At 44.5% G+C, this 22,325-nt stretch overlaps 1 protein-coding gene across 1 annotated transcript; it reads right to left on the bottom strand.

Moving 5' to 3' along the window:
- Nucleotides 1-10,035: 10,035 nt before the first annotated feature.
- SMIM13 (small integral membrane protein 13) lies at nt 10,036-18,182 on the bottom strand. The gene is made up of 2 exons (XM_081873273.1): nt 17,508-18,182; nt 10,036-11,947 (listed from the first exon to the last, which is right to left on the bottom strand). Exons 1-2 carry the CDS (start codon nt 17,581-17,583, stop codon nt 11,763-11,765), a joined length of 261 nt encoding a protein of 86 aa, XP_081729399.1. The 5' UTR covers nt 17,584-18,182; the 3' UTR covers nt 10,036-11,762.
- Nucleotides 18,183-22,325: the final 4,143 nt, after the last annotated feature.

A 22,325-nucleotide genomic window follows, 5' to 3' on the forward strand; every position in this document is an offset into this window, starting at 1 on the left:
AGAGCAGCAAACATTTGTGCCAATGCTGTACACCCTACAGCAGTATCTCTCAACAAGCCAGAAGACAGAGACAGTGTTAGAAACTGAGATATGAAAGCTAGGAGCTAAATGGCACCTTAAACCTAGGTTATGGGCGCAACAGCAGAATGTCTAGGCACACTTTTTATGAGAAGAATACAAAGCTGAAAATGAATGAACTTGCTGTTAAAATATTATGTTCATTTTTCACACGGTCTAGTCTTAAGAGGGTTTCTTCTCCAGTCTTCAGAGAGTAGCTGGGAGTGGGAAGGCAGAAAATGGTCCTCCTTTCCTTCCACACTGCAGTTTTAATCTGAAATCTTAGGTGCAGTATTGTGCCCAGAGCTCAGAAACTGCTCGCCCTCATGAAATTCTCTGTTGCAAAATGCACCTAGAATAATGTGAGTTTCGAACACTGGACAAAGAAGGAAGAATGGAGAAAGGTCTCCCTCCTCTGAGAAGAAAGGGACAAAGGAGACGTTGAAGTAAATTAAAAGGTGAGGAAAAGCTGGTATTAATTATCAATTTTTTAAAAATTATAAGCAACCAGGAAATAGAATGGAATGAGATAAGAGGGAGTGCAGTATTTTTAGGTGGGTCCCTCGTGCATCTGCTTGTGTAACTTTCTATTAACAATGCACCACAGCAGACTGAAATATTTTGGTTATCAGCTTCATCAGTGAACTAAAAGGCATCAGAAACCTCCCTGTCCTCATGTACAGAAACAGGACAGTCTGGAATCTCTCATCCTTTATATCTACACTACAAGCAACGATGTACACTTCAAAGCCCTTCTTCAACTTTTTCCAGTTGTTGGCCACATTGCCTTGAAGCACAAGCTTCCCTGGAGAGTGGAATTATCCAAACTTAGCTTTCCTCCATGCTTTCTGTGCTTTAAAGCTCTGTGTCCAAGCCACCACCCGTTTTTTCTTTTTGCTCTGGAGCTTTCCCCACAGAAGTCCACTCTTTAAAGCTGAATCAGAGCAAATGGAAACTGTGGACTGCTGTTTGCTCTGATTGGTTACGCCAACCCTGCTTCTGTTTACCACCATTGTGTGACTGGTGGGCCTCACTCCTTTTCAGCCACCTCCATTGGGCCCTGAGGGTAGAAAGTTTGAGAGCCTCTCATACAGGGACAAGGAACAGCAGGTGTGTTCTAGAACACCATACCTTCCAACATTTCTCCAATGAAAATAGGGATGTCTTACTCTATTATTATTATTATTATTATTATTATTATTATTATTATTATTATCATCATCATCATCATCATCATCATCCTCCCACTCATCTGACTGGGTTGCCCCAGCCAATCTGAGTGGCTTCCAACATATGTAATAGTATAATAAAACATTAAACATGAAAAAACAACCTTCTCTAGACAGGGCTGCTTTCAGTTGTCTTCTAAAGGTTGTATAGTTACTTATCTCCTTGGCTCAGGGGTTGCATAACTTCATATCCTCCAACATTTCTCCAATGAAAACAGGAACATTCTAAGGAAAAGTAAGACATTCCGGGATCAAATCAGAAACCGGGATGGCTTCTGTAAATACAGGACTGTCCCTGGAAAATAGGGACAGTTGGAGGTCTGGAACACTCTCTTCCTGAGATTTGCATGCTGAGATTGAGGGAAAGAGACAGGAGAATGGAAGGCTGGCCCCACATTTGAAAACTAGGGAGAGGGAGAGAGAGAGAGAGAGAGAAGAAGAAGAAGAAGAAGAAGAAGAAGAAGAAGAAGAAGAAGAAGAAGAAGAGTAGAAATAGCTTCCAGGCACAGTGGATATCTGCGTGAAGAATGTGCGTCAATGGTTCGTAACTCAGAGACCCGCAAAGCAGTGATTATTTAGTTGAGGAGGACATTTGTTGAGGTTGACGTGCCTCAGGCAATTGTGCTACCCCAGATATCACATGAAAGAAGGGCACTTGTTATAAAACACCCTCCTGGATCTTTTAGTTCTCTGTGATCTATAAGCTATTCACATGTTGCATTGTTTTCGCACCAGGGAACTTTAGAATAAGAAATAAACACACTCATGATCTGAAGCGATGCAGCCATGAGGCACAAGGACTATAAGGCACTGCAAGCAACCTGACGTAAGGCTTATGCAAGGTCCTGTCTAAAGGGGAGCGGTGGAGAGAATGGAATTTTTAAGTTGGGGTGATGACAGTTAAAACGGCTTTTCCTGAGGCAGTTTTACCAGAGTCTCCTCTGTTCAGATAACATGGTTGGGGAGAGAGTAAGGAGTCCTGTAGGCTGGATAGATACTTTATTTGGGCCATGTCTTTCCTCCTGATTTAAGAACCCCAAGGCAGTGGATAATAAATATTTGACTGAAACAACTTGAGCTTTCATTAAATGAATAAAACCATTCCATTCTAAATTCCCCCCCTTTTTTTGTATAATCTGGGGCTGGGGAACCAGTTGCTCTCTAGACCAGGGTTTCCCAAACTTGGGTCCCCAGCTGTTTTTGGACTACAACTCCCACCATCCATAGCTAGCAGAACCAGTAGTCAGGGATGATGGGAACTGTAGTCCAAAATCAGCAGCAAATCCTGCTTTAGATGTTGGCTGGGGAACCAGTAGTCCATCAGACCTAGCTGGTGATGAGAACTGTAGTCCAACCAGGACAGCCCTGGTCTAATCACTGTGACAAAGAACACAGTGACTTGGCTAACCTCTGTGAGCAAGAATGGGGCTTTCTTGTTTTTCCCTTCCTGGCATAGCCCCTTGCATCCTATAGGAAGCTGCTTCCGAAGGCTGGGAGACCCTGTGGGAAAGCATGGGATGTAGGCCAAAGGGTTTCAGCATAAAGAGAGAAAATCTGTAAAGTCGGCCATCTTGAATCCAAACTGAAGCAGTGGGGACTTAAGCTACATTTTCATCTTCCTTCCCCCTTCTTTTTTTTAAACCTGATCCAGTTCACTGCTGCACACCTCACAGCATCTTGGCTGCAGGAAGACTACACCACTTCTGGAAATGAGTGTTTATATCAACCTGTATATGGTGGGTGTGAAGGGAAGTGCAGCAATAATCTTGGTGTCAATACAATGCTTTTGCTTCCTACATGTTGTTCTGGAGCAATTCACTCCTCCCAGTGGCATCCTCTTGACTACTATTATTTGGGACAGCTCTTATGGAGGTGACACTTCTTCCTTTTAGTTTTTATAGGCTGCATGTGGTCAACATAAACTCAATTTTAAAAGTGATGGAAAGCAGAATCATAGAAGTGTAGTGTTGGAAGGGACCCTGAGGGTCATCTAGTCTAACCCCCTGCAATGCAGGAACCTCAACTAAAGCATCTGTGACAGCTGGCCATCTAACCTTTGCTTAAAAACCTCCTAGGAAGTAGAATCCACCACCTCCCAAGGGAGGCCGTTCTACTGTCCAGCAGCTCTTACCATCTGAAAATTCTTTCTGATGTTTAGTTGGAATCTCCTTTCTTGTAACTTGAAGCCATTGCTTCAGGTCCTACCCTCCAGAGCAGGAGAAAACAAGATTGCAGTGTCTTCCATGTATATTTGAAGATGACTATCATATCTCCTTTCAGTCACCTGTTTACCAGGCCAAACATACCCAGCTCCCTCACACAACTTGGTTTCCAGACCCTTGATCATCTTAGTCGCCCTCCTCTGCACACATTCTAGCTTGTCAATATCCTTCTTAAACTGTGGTGCCCAGAACAAAACGCACGACTCCAGGTGGGGTCTGACTAAGGCAGAATAGAGTGGTGTATTATTTCCCTTGATCTTGACACAACCTGCTGAAACAGGCCAGCATGCTGTTCTTCCAGCGGCTAACCAAGCTCTTATGTGATGTTCTGAATGCAATTACCAAGTGGTCTTCGGAAGCCTACTGCTCCCAAAATAATAACAGCGTGGCATGAGGGTGTACAACTTTCTAAGTCCTGCAACGTCCTTGGAGGTGATGTTCTCTATTGCAGGAGCAGCTGGAAAAAAGTTGCTGCTCTGACTCAAATAAATGCACTTCTTTGACCACAGCAGCCAAACAATCGCCTCCTCAGCATCCTAAGTAACCAAAGGCCTTGTGAGGAAGAGAACATGAGGCTCACATCATCATTTGTTCTGTCAGCCAAATTGAGATATGACATGCCTATTATTAGTACAAGGCTTGTTTGTTTCTTAAAATAGATTGCTGCTGTTCCGTTTATTCATTTTCATGCTTTAAAAAACCGGACACATTTCAGAACTGGCTTCAGCCACCACAGTGTTGCTAAATTGGTTGAGAGGTGCCATCTTGTGGTGAACTGACACAGAAACCATGGTCTTTTAATTGTAGTAATTTTGCTAGCAGGATCCTGTCGCAGTAAGCCCCCCAGTCATGTTATACAGTGTGTGGACATGCCTCTTCCCCTAGAAAATGATGTAAATCTATCAAGGGGGTTTCTGAAAAATTTTGGCTGAGTAGGACCGTCTAAACCTACCTTAAACTTTGCTTCACACAAAAGTCAGTTACTCCTTAATCCTTCTTTACTGATGTCTCAGAATAATCTCATGCTATCTACTTAGAAGTAACTCCTATTGAATACAGGACTGCATCCTAAAATACAGAACCCCCATCTGTTGAGTGTCAGGAATGGCAGTCAGGAGCAGGTTGGCAATAAATCACACAGCATCAGTGAAGTTAGCTCTTTATTCAAGGAAACACGGTCGGCCCAGGGTAGGCCTAGTGAACATAGCAACTTGTCCCGATAGATCTTGTCCCTGTGAGGCTGTTGGTAGGGACTGAAGGTCTCCACCTTCCCACTGTTGTCTAAGTGTCCTCCTCCTCCAGGTCCTTCCCAAGCAATCTGAGACTGTGTCGCCTGCCTTTGTTCCTCCCTCTTCATAACTCTTCTGGTTCTGGGAGACCAGAGGAAAGGGGAGCTTGTCACAGCAGGAGGGGAAAGACACCTATGATTCTTCACCAGCCTGACTAATGTCTGCCTCTTGTACCCACCTCCTCTCAAGCCTCTGCTTCTGTCTCTGATTCTGGGCTTCTCTCTACCACAGACTCTGCCCACTCACTAAACCCAGTTATTTCTTCCAACTTCCAACACCTCCTCCCCCCACTTGTGGTTGTCCCACCAATCCCCTGGCTCTGAGCCTTCTTCCCTTGGGGGTTCCCTAGCTGGCGCCTCACACCACTTCTCTGAATCCAGCCAGCCCTTGAAATTGAAATAGTTCCAGACTCAATTTAAACCTAATTTGTTCCAATTTTAAGAAGGCTTCTATCAACGCATGATTTTGTTGCGGTCTGAATTTCATAGTATTTTCCCAGCTAAACTTTGGAACATAAATTAACAGATAATCAAACGGCAGCCTTCTCCCTCCTTTTTATTAAAGCATAAGCTTCGGTATCTATGTACATCATCGAAGTAATCCCCCTAGTAAATGTCAGGGCTTGCTAATATTAAATAATTACTGTATTTATTGCTGCCTTGATTTTTTTTTTAGATAAGGCTTGAGAAGGCATGAAATTAATAACACAAAGTTGAAAAGAGCTGTCTACAACCAGTCATCAAGTCATTTATATAATTTCCCCTTTATTGCTTCAGGCTAGCTGTGTTTGGATTGCTGGTGCTGACTGCAAGCTTGAAGGATGCTGATTATTCGAGGTGCCCTCTTCTGATTTGGCTATTATACAGTAGGAACAGACAGATTTGCCCATTTCCAACCTGTGTCAGTTTGGCAGGCCATTCTGCCAGATCTTTTCAGCAATGATTTAAAAATGTACCAACGAAACTATGTGGGGGAAGTTATTTCTTGAAATAAAAGCAGTTACTGGACAAAACACTTTCAGATATCCAGAGCTGGATCTGCACCCCTAGTGCAAATCCCTAGTAAGGTCTCTCTTAGTGGCAGCCTGGCTCATAATGAGCTATGGGAATAAAAGGGGGTGGAGCTTCTTTGAACAAACTGGTGTAATAAATTAGGGCGAATAATGCTTGTGGGGAAAAACGGCTAATAAAATAAAGTTAGCACAATGTATGAAGCGTAAAGACTCTTTTGCAACTGACTGGTGCAGGTCTATTATGACTAAAAATGAAAATAAAGGATTCCCCTCACATTCTAAAACTTTTAGGTTAGCATGAGCTGCAGGGTAGGAACTTACGTTATTTTGAATGTGTTGCCTAAACTCCAACTTCTGGGTTAGAGCGGGATATTTTATGTATGATATTGTTATATGTTGCAAGAATCTATTTTTTTAAAAAAATTATCACAAAATATGCATTTAGAATGTCATCTTGTTTAGCATTGTAGGAAAAACAATTGTTGTGGCCTTTCCTGTGTGGTGTAGTGGTTAAGAGCGGTAGTCTCGTAATCTGGTGAATCAGGTTCGCGTCTCCGCTCCTCCACATACAGCTGCTGGGTGACCTTGGGCCACACTTCTCTGAAGTCTCTCAGCCCCACTCACCTCACAGAGTGTTTGTTGTGGGGGAGGAAGGGAAAGGAGATTGTTAGCCGCTTTGAGACTCCTTAGGGTAGTGATAAAGCGGGATATCAAATCCAAACTCCTCTTCTTCCTGGCCTGAAGTTGCCTGGCCAGAGTTACAGTGGTACCTCAGGTTAAGTACTTAATTCGTTCCGGAGGTCGGTCCTTAACCTGAAACTGTTCTTAACCTGAAGCACCACTTTAGCTAATGGGACCTCCCGCTGCTGCCGGAGAACTATTTCTGTTCTCATCCTGAAGCAAAGTTCTTAACCCGAGGTACTATTTCTGGGTCAGTGGAGTCTGTAACCTGAAGCATCTGTAACCTGAAGTGTATGTAACCCGAGGTACCACTGTATTCATGCTCCTGGTACATGAGGGTTAGATTACTGCAATGTGTTGCTTGTGGGACTGCCATTTAGCTCCAAGACATTCCTTTGGTTGAAATAATGCCGTGCTCCCAGCCTCACTGCCACTGCCTGGCTGTCAGAAAGCCTTGCTGATACACTTGCCAACCGTACCCAGAGCCCTACCAGTAAATCCCAATCTACCTTCTGCCTACCCCGGCTCCAAACCTTTGGAAGTGGGCAAGCCATAAATGAATCATGTGTACAAAAAAAATCCAGATCCAAAACGTTTGGGCACCCATATCAAGCCGGGTTGCTTACATTTTATTTGTCAAGTTACTGGTGGAGTCAGTTTTAAGTTAAGAAATAATAATTAAAAAAGAGAAAATAGTTAGCATGATGGAGTCAGAACACATAAAAACATTTGGTAAAGTTTACATATTTAACCAATGAGCACAGGAAACCTCATGAGTTGTTACGGCAGCCATCTACGTATAACCCTGGCCATGACTGATGTTGGAACATCTGCAGGTGTAAACTAATTCACTGCGAATGTTATCGGGAGCAGCAAAACTACTTATCAGCTGTGATGCAGTGAATGGGATATCCCAGAGATGACCGCAACAGCAGTGGTGTGAATGAACAATTCAGACTATGTTATTTTACAAACCTACCTGGTGTTTCCACAATGTGACACCTACTAGTTGCACCACGGTAGAGACAAAGGAGCATTTTGTAAGCAAACGGATCTTAAATGCAATCTTCATTTTTTTTGGGGGGGGGGGAGGAATAATATCTACTATTATTTTTGTTTATGTCTGCATGCTGAGTGTTTACCTGACTCATCTGCAGAAGTCGTAAGGATGTTGGCAGCTAGCAGGTCAAACTACTGAATGCCATATTCATTAAAATGGTTGCAATACTAACAGAGGAAGCGGCAAACATAAAATTCTCAACTCCCTTGCATGTATTAAAATTCCATAATGTTTGAAGAAAAGATGAGCAACGGCTAAAATGGTAAGGGTGAGTTTTCTTAAACAGGTCCAGATGAAATAGCTTGAATTTTAGGTGAAACGGGGGACAAAGAGCAGGTTTGCTTGTTTTTTAAGGCAAAATTCCCAACTGCAAAACACGTGCCACAACTGGACACTACGTGCAAAGTGACACGCACAACGCCACTCTTGCAAGTGGCAACCTATATAGAGAGAGTCCCTGCCCCTATCTCCTATGAAGCACTTTCACATAGTCAAGTGCCCATGCTTGCACAGGCCAAAAGCTGCAACCCTCTGTTGCTATTATTGAGTAAGCAGCAGTGAGAACGGCTGTAAATTTCACTGGGTCTCACATAACTTCCACAAGCCTTGGTGGTGCAACGTGCTCTAAAGTTCTGAAGAAAACCCTTTTTCTGCTAAAGGTGCAATTTATTTTAACTCAACTGCACCACTTCAATCCACTCCAGCTAGCCTTTGTGGCTAGAACCTGCCTCCACTTCTTACGTGACTGAGTCAACTCATAGTCACTGATCAGTTTAAAGAGTACCTGCAGTTAGGTAACCTTTCCATTAGTCTTTGGGCAAGTCCAAACCCTGGTGTTGTTGTTTGTACTAAATGCAAGCTTGCGTTAAGGAGAAACAGATCGCATCTGCTTGGGATTGCCCTCTTTGGCGCCAGAGAAGCATTTTGACCTCCCCCTACCTCAGTCCACTGTCACTGAAAGCTCTTCAGTCTCTGCTTTGGGGCTGTTTGTGGGCCTGGGAGAATCTTGAGGTCATCGCCACCTGCTTTTTACGGCATGAGTCAATGGAGAGTCCATGGCGTCACATCTCCCCACCAATGCTTCCATTAAGAAAGGAATACTTCCAGGTCAGGGGAACAGCCCTCCTCTTCCAACCAGAGGGATCTTCCCTCGGCCTTTTTGGGGACTCTGACTGACACCACAATTCATTCGAGAACCTTTTAGCACAGGCTGGGGAACCTTGGGCCATACAGACATCATTGGATTCCAGCTCCCATCAAGCCCAGCACAGCCACTGATCAAGGGTGATGGTAGCCCACCAACATCTGGAGGGCCGAAGCTTCCCCATCTCTGTTTTCGCAGGAAATGCTCATGAACTCAGTACACAGCTAACGTGTGTAGCATTTCAACCAAACTCTTCACCACAGCCAAGCTTGACTGGGATCCAGGAGGGGGCTCGGCGGGAAGAGTACTCGGCCTGTAACTGATTGGATAATCCAAAAGGCGAAAGCTACTTGGGTGTGGACCAAGCATGTGGTGTGCAAACATAGCTAGAAGAGTGCTACATTGTCGGCAGGTGTGGTGCTACTGGTATGAAACAGACTGGGGCACCAGAATTGCTTAGGGGATAGCGTTCTCCATTTCCCAAAATGTCAGGAGGAAATGATTACCGGTGTCCTGCTCAAGAAGCAGTGAGCTGGACAAGGGATACCAATCTAGCCAGAAGGGCACCGTGTCAACAAGCTTTCCCTGAGCCCTGTGTCACACTGCTGAATGCTACATTGAAGGAAAATCTAGGCAAGCAGTAAGTCCTCATCAACTCCAAAGTCACTGTGCTTCTTTGCTTTGAAGGCGAGGTCATTACAGCCCTGTACAGCCACAATTTAGCCCACTCCTGAAACTGCCCGGTGGATGAGCCATTCCTTGGTTCAGAGGGAACAGATAACAAGCACTAGCTTTCCAGCCAAGCAGCTATGGTACGGACATTTCACCAAGCTGCAGGAGGGATGTCTGGTGCCCTTCCGCATCTTTGAATGAAACGTATCTTAGCTCCCTCCCTAAGTGAAGCCTTTTCAGAATTATCCATTACAGAGAAAAACAAGAGCCATCAGAAACAGGATAAAAACTTCAAACAGGGGTCACCAACGTGGCACCCACAGGCCTTTCCGGGCGCTGCTCTGCTTGCCTCCACTGAAGTCTTGAAGGAAGCATTTTACAGGAGCCAATAGAATGGGTTACAGTAGGGGCATGGTTACATTACACGGGAGTGCGGTGCTCACGAGAGTTTCACAAATTTGAAAATGTCTGGTGAACCCTGAAAATCGGCAGGTGGAACACAAAGTCTAATGGGAGGCAGGGAACAATCGGTCATTGGCTTTCATGGACAAATAAGTTTTGAGCTGCATTTTTTTTAAAGCTGATATCATCCAGTGGATTGTTGTTATATAAATCTGATAAGGCAACCATTTGTGGGGTGGATTGGGAGGGGGGAGAAAATGAGGCAGATTAGTCTGAAAACAACTGGCATTATTTAATTTCAAGTATTTCCTCCCACCACATCCACCTTAAAGAAGCCAGTTGCAGAAATCTTTTTTGATACGCCAGGGTTTTCATTTGCAACATCTTCAGATTTAAGAGCATCCTTTTTTATGTGCACAGACCCAGGTTTGCTGTCGTGCAGTACATGAAACAGGCCTGTACTGCCATGTTCATTACAGGCTCCAATAGGTATTAATTAAAAACAGAACAAAGAGGAGTTTCCAAGAAAATAAAATAAGAGCAGGACAACCACTACAGAGGGTGGGAAGATAGGAGCCATTGATGGGTTTGTGAATATTGTCATCTTCAAATTGCTTTTTTGCTTTTCCAAAAGGTGTACACAGGTAACTAGACAAGGAACAAACAAAACCCCCAAACAAACAAGGCTCTTGACCCAAATTTTAAAGGAGGTCACTCAAGGTTGCTGTTCAAGATGAGGAGTCTATAGATAAGAGTCTTCAGGACGGCTTGATTTCAGCTGCTATCAAGCATTAAGACACTTCCGTAGTCACTGATGAGCAAAACTACAAGGAGTTGAACAAGAAGAAAGTCAACACAGCTCAACAAGACACATCCTGGAGTTGAAGGAAAAGTCAGTTATGAGCATCCGGGGGGGGGGGGCATCATCATCTCTTACCTACCACTGGTTCAAAGTCAGTATCAGTTATCTTCTACTACAGTTACAGGTGCTAGTTTTATGCATTTAGCAATACTGAAAGTAGTGTCAATCAAGTGGGGCTCCCTTTGCCCAAAGGCAAAGCAGAAGCATTTGCTAAACTGATCATTTGTTTGAGGAACAAAAGATGCAAAGGTCCCAGTCATACAATTTAGCAATAGGGCGAGACTATGGTTAAAAAGCTGCCCCCCAGAAGTTTGTCTGTAACTCGTTTCAACTGATTTTTGGTGCAAAGGATGCAAAAAAAAAAAAAAAAAGAAGCTTACTTCAAACCAATTAGTTAGTGCCTTTTAAAAAAAAGACATTCCATGAAAGGTTTGTAACAGATACTCCTGTCCTCTCTCTATTATGGAAATAAGAAAGGATTTGACGACACATACACACTTGTGCACAAGCCTGATGAGCTCTTAAAATTAAAAGCAAAGCAGAGCAAGGAACTGCTGTGCGTTGAAACTAAAATGCTGTGTTTCATTGCCCACTTATGTTTAAGTCAGTTGTCAACGCCTCCACATGAGCCTAACAGCGAATTTAGCCTATGGATAGGGACACGCTTTTAGGTCACTGACCAAAGCAGAACACCCGTGTGTAAGTGGATAAGGCTCAAGTAAAGACATGCTTCCTCTTTGCAAGGGTCGCAAGAGATGCCACCTGCGATGAGTTGCAGTCCTAGACAAAAGCAGTCAGTAACCATTTTCAGCTTTGGGAAGCTCATCCACAGATTCACGCTGGGCCTAACCACTGAGCAACAGATGTAGGAGTGTCACTCCTGGCCGACTCTTCTCCCAAGCAGGGAGGAGCCATTTCGGCTCCGCTCTCCCCGTTTCTCTTCGGTCCCATCTTGATCGCCATTAAAATCTCGCTGGAACCTCTTCCGAAGCAGTGCATAGTTAAATTCCAGGAGTAAAGGAATTCACAAATCCTTGGCCGTCCTCGTTCGGCGTATCAGCAGCACCAAACTACTAAGCCACAGAAGAGTTGTCTGCTGCCCAACTCTTGAGGATTGCCCAGGAAGCTCCAATTAAGTTGCTTCTTCGGCGGGTGCCCTTCGCTGCCGGGCAGATCTCCTCTGTGGAGCGGCTGGCACATCCTGCTCTGCTTCGGGCTCAACCACGGCATTATCCCCTTGCTGAGATCCTGTGTCTCCTATCAGCTCTCGTAAGAACCGGAACTGCGATAGGAAGAGGTGCCAGACAACGTACCAACCTACAGAAGGTGCCAGGAAAGGGAAAAAAGTTGATGTTGTGAACATCTACATAGAAAAACAAGAAGAGGCTGTGCCAGGGCAACTAAACACACACACACACACTGCCCCATACACGAATAGATGTTGTATGTGTAGATGTTTAGGTTACCTTTGGCACACACAGAAAGTTTAAGTGCCAGTGTGATGTAGCTGCTAGACTGTTGGGCTGTAACAGTGAAGATCGAGGTTCAAGTCCCCACTCCACACATCATCATCATCATCATCACAACCATTATTGTTTTATATACCACTTAATCAGCAAAATGGCTTCTAAGCGGTTTCCAAGTATAAAAGACAATTACAAAATATTAACGCGTGCTAATTGAAAACACACAACACACACACACAATTCCATCAAAACATTGAACATTTTAAACATGCAATATTTTAATAAACATTTTAAACATGCACATTTAAAACGCGCAATAAAACAAGCCTGTTAAAACGGAATAACAATTAAAGCAGGAGGTTGGAGTCAAGAGATGGGGGCATGCTTGTCTACACTGATATGTCTCCAAATGCCAGTAGGATGATAAAACTTCAGCGGCAGTGCTATTTTCCTAGAAAAGGAGGTGCCGGAAATCACTGTGAACAACTCCTTTGTTCTCTTATAATGGCAATGGCACCCAACTGAGAGGTGCTGGAACTGAGTTCCTGTAAGTTCCCCTGGGGGGAGCCCTGTTCAGAGGACTGTTGTAAGGATAAAATACAGAGATGGGAACATGTGTGCTGCCTTTTTTAAAGCATAGCAACCAGGAGGTGTAACTGGATAGGGAAAAACAAGGGATTGTAAAACCACAAAAATTGATGTGAGCGTGTAGCCAGCAGGTGCAGGAGTACCTGAAAGCCTTTCACCAGGAAAGGCAAGACAACCTATCTAACTGTTGAGAATCAGCGTGGTATAGTGGTTAGAGTGTCAAACTAGGGCCAGGGAGACCAGAAAGTTGTATAAATCCAGACTGTAAAATCCAGAGATTTCAAGTCAATGATGAAAGGCAGATTGTCAAAAAGGACAGCCGTACTGCAAAAGCAAACATAGTGACAGTAAAAGCGAGGAACCTTGAATAATAATAATAATTTATTATTTATACCCCGCCCATCTGGCTGAGTTTCCCCAGCCAGTCTGGGCGGCTCCCAATCAAATGTTAAAAACAGTACAGCATTAAATATTAAAAACTTCCCTAAACAGGGCTGCCTTCAGATGTCTTTTAAAGATAGGATAGCTGCTTATTTCCTTTACATCTGAAGGGAGGGTGTTCCACAGGGTGGGCGCCACTACCAAGAAGGCCCTCTGCCTGGTTCCCTGTAACCTCACTTCTCACAATGAGGGAACCGCCAGAAGGCCCTCGGCGCTGGATCTCAGTGTCTGGGCTGAACGATGGGGGTGGAGACGCTCCTTCAGGTATACAGGAGGCTGCTGGTTAAAGGCTTTCAGGTGCTCCTGCACCTGCTGGCTACACGCTCACATCAAGTTTTGTGGTTTTACAATCCCTTGTTTTTCCCTATCCAGTTACACCTCCTGGTTGCTATGCTTTAAAAAAATTAAAAATTCTATGCCACAGATCACTTTTCCGCAGGAAGCAAATACTATATTGTCACAAGACACCATCTAATGTTCAAAGCCTTTGGTGGTTTGGTGGAAAGAAGCTCCTTTTACCCAACACCCAAATGTGAAAGAGTTAAGCGCATGTCACCTAGAAAAGCAGCAAAGCAAAAGTAAACAAAACCCAGCATCTTTTAAAAGCATCTGCCAAATTCCTACAGGGGCACAAGCAGCTGCTTTCAGTTTTTGGCAATGAAATAATCCGGAACACCTCATCTCAGCATCTGAGGATAAGCAGCTGTATCCATCTCAGTCACAGCAGGACCACAGCAACACAAGGAGAGGAGGGCAAGCACCGTAGAACAAAACTCCCTTGACAAGTCTGTGTTCTATTCCTAGAATCAAAGATCTGGGAAGAACCTTGCAGGAGGAGCGATGCCCCCCCCCCACCTCTCAAGACAGGCCATTCCATTGGCAAACAGCTCTTGCCACTAGGTAGTTACCACCTGGTGGAAACTCTAGCTCACATGGCCCTTAAATTGATCTCCGCCAACAATTTCTAGACCATCTATGTATTCCAACATGGAAACCAGAGACGGAGGTTATGTGCTTCTTATTACAGGGGAGAGACCAGGAGCTCACCAAGACAGTAGCTAAGTTCCTCTATTTGATTTTTTGTCGCCGAAATATGCTACAGGATCCTGCCCTTGCTGGAAACCCACAGAGATGAGGCGGATTGCTCGCCTCTTCTGCCCTTTGGTGGGTGACTGTGCCGTGGGGGGGACGGACGGACGGACAAGATAGCACTGGCCTATCTATTCTGAATGTATTCTGAATGTTCTTATGTGATGACAGTAAAGGTTACTTGACTTGACTTGACTAGGTAGTTACACCTAATGTTTGGCCAAGATCAGTTACCCTGTAACATCCACCCACCGGTTCTAGCCCTGCCCTGTGGAGTAACATGGAGCAAGCCATCTTCTGTGTGTGGCAGCCTTTCAGATATTTGAAGACCGCTCCCAGTTCCAGCCCAAGACATTCTGCTCCCTGCCCATATTCTTTAACAACATGAATTGAAATTGAAATTTCCCAATGTCCACAAGCTTTTGTTTGCCATCAATGAAGGCCTTCAGTGAATACAGAAAAGGTCAGGAAATTACATTCCATGCATGATACATACTATACTAGGTGAAAAATTGAAAAGATTTCCAGTTTCAGATATCAGCAGTATAGATTTTCCCCCAAACTTGATGCCATGTTCAAAATGCTTTTTTTGAAGCAACTCTAAAAGGTCTAGGATTTGCATTAATAGGAGAAAATTTCATCTATCACTTGTGTACTACTGTTGTTGCAAAAGCTGCACTTGGCTATTTTCTACCCAACTCTTGTTGGGAGAGGAATCTTGCAACTTACGTGTGGGTTACTTACTGGGGGTCGCACCTAAAGCCAAAATTGTGTATGGTCAAAACCCATCGGCTTCAATGGTAGGTGGGATTGCCAAAGTCATTTTTCCTGGAACCCCACCCCCTTTATTATTGATGTATATCGCCATGTATTTAAATTTATTTAAATACACCTGTTACTGTATTTAACAGGTGTTTGTACACAAGCTGTGTGTCTCCATGAATTGTGAGAGTATCAGAATGTGGTGGGGAATCTCCTGTCAAGAAGGGAACCCCTTCCCCATTCCATATAAAGCCATCTGGACACTTAACAATAGCTACAGGATAGCATCCTTCAGTACACCAGAGGCAGCCATGTCATTCTGTCTAAGGATAAGGGTCCAGCTCCAACTGCTATCATATCACCCCTTAAGTGTCTTGGAAGTCAAAACATGCACAGCTTTTTCAGCCACTTATTTGCCTCCCTGCCCCCCAATTTTATAAACCATGCCTCCATTTCAAAAAAATGCTGTGTATGTAACATTTACAGCTGTAAATTTTGTTCTACGAAAAAGTGCTTTCAATGTGACCCACATGGGTATTGAAACAAAAACACTCACGGCAATTTAGTCATACAGGCCAAAATCTTGCAAGTGTCTTATTTTAATGCACCAGGTGTTGTGGCTTCATTGCAAATGTACAAATCCTGCAGGGTTCACTAACTTCTGTCATTGTCACATACCATCACCAGCGATAAGGCAGGGGGAAGGGAGCAGTGATGCCTAGGGGTTGTGAAGGATCCATATTTCTGGATCAAGGAGCTTGGAGCTGCGAGAAAGCAATGAATGCCCAGATCAAATGGCTCTTTGCTGGCAGTGTGGTGATCTGCTGGGGCACTGCTCCCCTTTCTCCTCCTTTTAGGAGACCTCAGGTTTCAGCTGGGCAGGACTGAACCCCGACAATAGGCTCATGACGAGCTTATGCGACGCTCACTGAGTCCTAAGAGACTGCAGAATGTGACACCCCTCTAAGCTTCATAAGTCTTGGTTCAGCACTTGGCTCAACATTCCTTTCATTTTTATGAAGAGCTGCCTTATACCAGATCAGGCTGTCCATCTAGCCAAGGACTGTCTAACCCCGAGGGCCCCATCCACACTATCCATTTAAAGCAGCACCATACTACCTTAAACAGCCACAGCTTCTCCCAAAGAATCCTGGGAAGTGTAGTTTATTAAGGGTGCTGGGAATTCTTAGGAGGTGCAACAATTCCCAGAATTCCAGGGGAAGAACGGCCACCTATTAAAACCACCCTGAGAACTGTCCTTCTGTAAGGGGAACAGGGGTCTCATAACAACTCTCTAGCAACCTTAAGGAACTACAGCTCCCAGGATTCATTGGGAGAAGTCATGGCTACTTAAGGTGGTATAATATTGCTTTAAATGTGTAACACAGCAGCTTCCCGCATTACCTGCTACCTGATCCTTTTAACCAGAGGTGCCAGCAACTGTGCCCCCCCCCCAGTGCTGCACATGCTCATCCCACTATCGCCCCCGCCAGGCAATTTTCTTCCTGTGCTTTGGCCAGTTGCAAAACCTGTATGATTACAGATAAAACAGGGCAAAAATAAATGGATGCCAGCTATCATAGCACCTGCGGCTGTCTTAAAAACCACCAACTGCTTCCATTCAAGCTCAAAGCTCTTAAGGGTTAAATAACTACACACTGTCATTCAGATAACACAGACTCTTCTTAACTTCATTCCTGGCTATTTTTGGAAGCTGGAGGATGATTCTTTATTGCTGCTGTTTTGGGACTATAAGCTACTGCCTGGACACCAAGATAGACTCCATCTAGCAAACTTCCACGCCACCAAAGTCCTTTTTATCAGTTTGGTCTTTTTGAAAAGAAATCTAGATAATCAACTGTGGTGACATCTTACAATCTCAGTTGGAATTATATTTTTAGTAAGTGTTTAGGTTTTTATCTTTTCTTGAGTAAAAAAGGGGAAGGTGCCCATATTCTTTCCTCCACTCACCTGCTTCACCACAAATCCAGGGTGTTTGTGTGTGTCCTAACACACCCACACAATTAGAACAACAGGTTTAACGTGAATCTGTTTAAGGGCCTCTTGTCAGAGTGTTCACCCCTAATAAGTGTGTGGCTTGTTTATTTTTATGTCTATCACTTATATTTATATCCTGCCTTTTTTCTAAAGAGCTCAAGGAAGCATATGCTGTTCTCCCCTTCCGTTTTATTATTAGAACAACCACCCTGTGAGGTAGGTAAGGATGAGGGTCAATGGCTGGCCCAAAGATCACCCAGTGACCTTCCTGACTGGGTGGGAGTTTGAACCCACATCCCCCAGGCTTATTGCAACACTTGTGGCTTTCTAGCTGGACCACAATGAGGATGATAATTTAGCATCATTCCCAAAATCAAAGTGGACAAAGAAAGGCTGGGGAAATCATTATTGTTTCATGCTATTGCACCTTTCTCTTCTTTCCTTTTATTCCACCACAGGAAAGGGAACGGAGATAGAGGAGAAAGGCAAGACACTTCTGGTTACTGGAAGATAGATCAATAGAAAGTACTCACCGCAAAGCACTAGCAGCAGAAAGCAAGCGAGGGCGGCCACGACGACCAACAAGGACAGGCCAATGCTTTGCCACATTTTCGCAACTAAGAGCTGGGGCTTTGCTCTTCACGGTTCCCTTGGGTTAACTGCGGGAAAGACGACGAGGAGGAGAGAGGAGACAGCAACATCGCTGCCCTCCAGGAGTGGGGAATCCACCGCGACAAGCAAACGGATGGGCTGGAGCGCGCTTGCCCCCTTTCCCGAGGGCTTCGCGCTGGCAATCAAGAGGCAGGGAGTTCCGCAGGACGAGGGTTCCAGGAGTCGCGGAGCTCGAAGGGTGGAACAGGGGAAATAAATGAAGCCCAAACTACACGGGTTCAAAATTAGTCAGGGTAAAGGGCTCCCAGGATTTTGGGGAGTTAAGAAAGCAAGAGGAGCAGCGGCACCGGTGGTACCGAAAGGGAGACGTGCAGCTGAGAGTGGGCAGAGCGCTATTTCCTCCCGGCCCGGAGGCTGAGAGGCGGCAGCTCCATCGCTCCTTCCGCGGGGGGAGGAAGGGCGCCAACACCGTCGCCCCCCTCCACCAGCCGCAGAGTGGTTTCTCCCCCTCCCTGAAAACACCCCCGGCAGCCGCAAAAAAAAAAAGAGCCGGGAGAAGGAGGGAGGGAGCTCAGCCTCCCATCACCCGGACATGGCTGTCTCTCTCTTTTCTCCGGACTCTTCTGCGAAGGCATCATGGGAAGTGTGGTTTTAACGTAGAGGTGAGAGCCCTGGCGGCGCACGGAAGAAAGAGAGCTACTGGGACTTCGATTCCCATCGGGCCTTGCGGGTGAAGGCCCGCCTTCCCCGCACTTGGCGCAAGTTGATTGAAAGACGCGGGGGCGGGGCGGGGGGGAGAGAATTGTCATAGATCCAAATCAGGGCAGTGGTTTTCTAAATCAGGGCAGTGGTTCTCCAAATCGCTTCGGATGGCTGTGGAGAGCGTTTTAGATATAAAAAACTTGAACTTTCACATACACACACATTTAAAACCACGTATTCTTTCTTCCGTGTCTCCTGGCTAGAAGAGCAAGAGGCTCCGGTGTTTAAATGTACACAGTATCTTTGCAAGGGAGGAGGATGGGAGGATAAATCAGAAAACAATGCCCCCTGTTAGCTTGGTTGGCCACAGACCCCAGTGTCCACCCAGGTTGAATATCTTCATGCAAAAAATAAACTCACTGGGTTACAAACACAGCTTTATTAATCGTGAAAGGATAGCATGCAATTTGAGAGGGTTGGGGAATACTTTAAAAAGCATCGTATGTAAGAATGAATATCACAAACATAAATGCCACTAACAAGCATAGCATACTACCAAATACAAAAATTGGACAGAGTGCTCCTGCTTATCAGGGCTGCCAACTTACTAAAACCATGCTTAAAATTGAGTGGTTTTGGATATGGTTCTTTTCTTGGATCTTAATTATTGGTTTTGGTAGATTTTATGTACTATGTTATTCTAAAGCGGTTAGTCACACACACTGATGTATTAAAGCAGATTAGGAGAGATTAAATCCTGCCACCTTGGCTGTGCAAACCTGTTCCCTCCTGAGAACAAGGCACATAGCCAAGGCAGGATTAAAATCTGTAGTTCCGCCGATCAGCTGATGTCACCAGTGACATCAGCTGATGGGCAAGTGAGCATGGTTTGAGGGAAATGGCCTCATGAGCCAAACTGGATCCTCTGGCAGGCTAACACTGGCCCAAGAACCAGGGTTTCCCTATCCGGAGTAAAAGCATCAAATAGTAGGAGTGGTATTAAAAGTCTGGCAAATACCTGAATAAAGAGATATGCTTTAGTTGTCAGTGGAAACAAGCCATATTTGGGACCCACCTGATCTCCATGGGGAGATCATTCCCAAACTAGGCACCACCATGGAGAATTAGGCAAGAGTAGGGTTGCCATATTTCAAAAAGTAAAATTCCTGACACCCACAAAGTTGTTGAGCTTTCGTTGACTTGATCCCATTTTGTTCAATACATGAAGTGTTATCCTCAGTAGGCATGTGCAATAATATAAATGAGTAAATGTGAACATTTAAAAAAACTATTGGGTCTTAAACTGCCAATGCTACACTCACCAACCTGTAAGTCCCACTGAACACAATGGGGTTTACTTCATAGATATAGGCATATGTATGTATCATTTATTTTATTTTATTTGGCTGCTGAAAGAGCTTAGTCGGTAGAGCATTAGACTCTTAATCTCAGGGTTGTGGGTTTGAGCCCCATGTTGGGCAAAAAATTATTGCAGTGTAGAGGGTTAGACTAGGTGACCCTCATGGTCCCTTCCAACTCTGTGTCCCACCTTTCTTCTAGTACAGGACACAAGGTGGCTCACAGCATGAATTAAAACAAATCCAGCTACAAACACACAATCAATAGAAATATTTTGAAAAGCACAATTAAATAAGTAACCGTTATATTAAAGACAGCACTAGAAAAAAACTTAAAACTATTTAAAAGTACATGAAGAATAAGAAAGTAAGTACAACATCCGCCCTCAGAAGACCTAGCCATAACAGCCAGTTGGCGGCCAAATACCTTTCTCAAGAAATAAGTGTCTGCCAGTGAAAGGAAAACAAATCCAATATATCTGTTTAGGAACACACTGCACATGACAGTGAAATGCAACAGACAGCAGGAGGCATACATAACAGAAGGCAAATATGGCTATAATCATTGTGATAATATAAAATGGATAAGAAGGCAGCTGTTAATCCACTCTAACACACTGAATAGACAGGGTCAGGTTCAGTCAACAGCCTCCAATGATTCATTGCCAGGGTAGCTAAGGACAGCAGCAACCTTGTTTCTGATTAATGATTTTCCACGGACCAGTTGTTGTCCTTAACCTCAGTGCCCTGTGTTTGTTTAGTACCTATAATGTGGCAGCAGGATCTAGCAAACCCTTTGTGACCTGACGTTTCCATTTCTATGCCTTGAGGAAGGCAACAAGAATTCACGTTACGTGGTATTTGCCGTTTGGCTTCTGTCCATTTCTGACACAGCAGCAAAGCGCTAGGTCCTCTCTCTTCAAATAATATTTGCTGCTGTGTGCGCCCCAGTCTCTGAGCAGTGAGAGAATTCAGGGGTGCCAGCACATTCCTCGCATTTGGTTTCCTTGGAATAAAGTGGACCAGAGATTGTAACACATGCTTTTACTTACACATACATGCAGGCTGAGTATAAGTTGGAAGGTCTCACAGCATTAACATTCCAACAAATCTTGCTCTCTGAATGGGTTTCTAGGAGGAGAGGCAAAAGCCATGGCTTTTGTTTCAGCACAGAGAGCAAGTCAGGCCTTTACGTCTTCCAGGCTACATCTTCCCAGAGTAGACAAGACTGGTCCTTGGCCTATTGTTCTCTTACGTCTCTCGTATACCTTGGTCTACAGCCAGGTGAGGGAGTTAAGGCCTGCCTCATTTTCTGGAAGTGACACTAAGTTTGTTGTTTCTATGGCAGCACACCCTGTACTTGGACAACTCTTTTTGTTATGTAAAAAAGAGTCTTAACAGGCTTGTCTAGGGCCATTAGCTTAACAAAGGGACTGTCTTAAATGCAATACTTCCCCCCCCCAAAAAAAAACATATACCTTACATTGCATTCCTTTATCATTCTCATTCTTTAGCTTATACAGTCTCAGAAGCTGAACGATTCAGAACCCGAATGACAAAAACCCGAAAGTGAATGCTTCCATTTTCGAACGCGCCTCGGAAGTTGAACGGCTTCTGAGGTGCGTTTCTCCATTTTCTCAATGGAATTTGCCAACCGCCCATTGCGTCTTGGTTGTGGAATGTTTTGGAAGTCAAACGGTTTTCCGGAACAGATTACGTTCGACAACTGAGGCACCACTGTATTTCAAGTCCTGCCTATGATTTCATTTGACTATAGTATTTTCTCAAATAGTCTGAGAAGGGTCTCCATTCTTCCACAAGCAGTTTGTCTCTTTGGTCTCTTATTTTTGCTCTCAATTTTGCCATCTCCACATAGTCCAATAGTTTTGAAGTCCATTCCTCTTGTGTTGGAACTTCTTCTTTCCATTTCCGCACATACAGAATTCTGGCTGCGGTGGTAGCATTTTTGTTGTTGTTGGCCATGGACCAGAGCACGCCAGGCACTCCTGTCTTCCACTGCCTCCCGCAGTTTGGTCAAACTCATGCTGGTAGCTTCAAGAACACTGTCCAACCATCTTGTCCTCTGTCATCCCCTTCTCCTTGTGCCCTCAATTTTTCCCAACATCAGAGTCTTTTCCAGAGAGTCTTCTCTTCTCATGAGGTGGCCAAAGTATTGGAGCCTCAGCTTCACAATCTGTCCTTCCAGTGAGCACTCAGGGCTGCTTTCCTTAAGAATGGAGAGGTTTGATCTTCTTGCAATCCATGGGACTCTCAAGAGTCTCCTCCAGCACCATAATTCAAAAGCATCAATTCTTCGGCGATCAGCCTTCTTTATGGTCCAGCTCTCACTTCCATACATCCCTACTGGGAAAACCAGAGCTTTAACTATACGGACCTTTGTCGGCAAGGTGATGTCTCTGCTTTTTAAGATGCTGTCTAGGTTTGTCATTGCTTTTCTCCCAAGAAGCAGGTGTCTTTTCATTTTGTGACTGCTGTCACCATCTGCAGTGATCATGGAGCCCAAGAAAGTAAAATCTCTCACTGCTTCCATTTCTTCCCCTTCTATTTGCCAGGAGGTGATGGGCCCAGTGGCCATGATCTTATTTTTTTTGATGTTGAGCTTCAGACCGTATTTTGCGCTCTCCTCTTTCACCCTCATTATACATAAACAATTTAACT

Source organism: Podarcis erhardii (genome assembly GCF_964252035.2).
Source record: "Podarcis erhardii genome assembly, chromosome: 8".
Classification (NCBI taxonomy): Eukaryota; Metazoa; Chordata; class Lepidosauria; order Squamata; family Lacertidae; genus Podarcis; species Podarcis erhardii.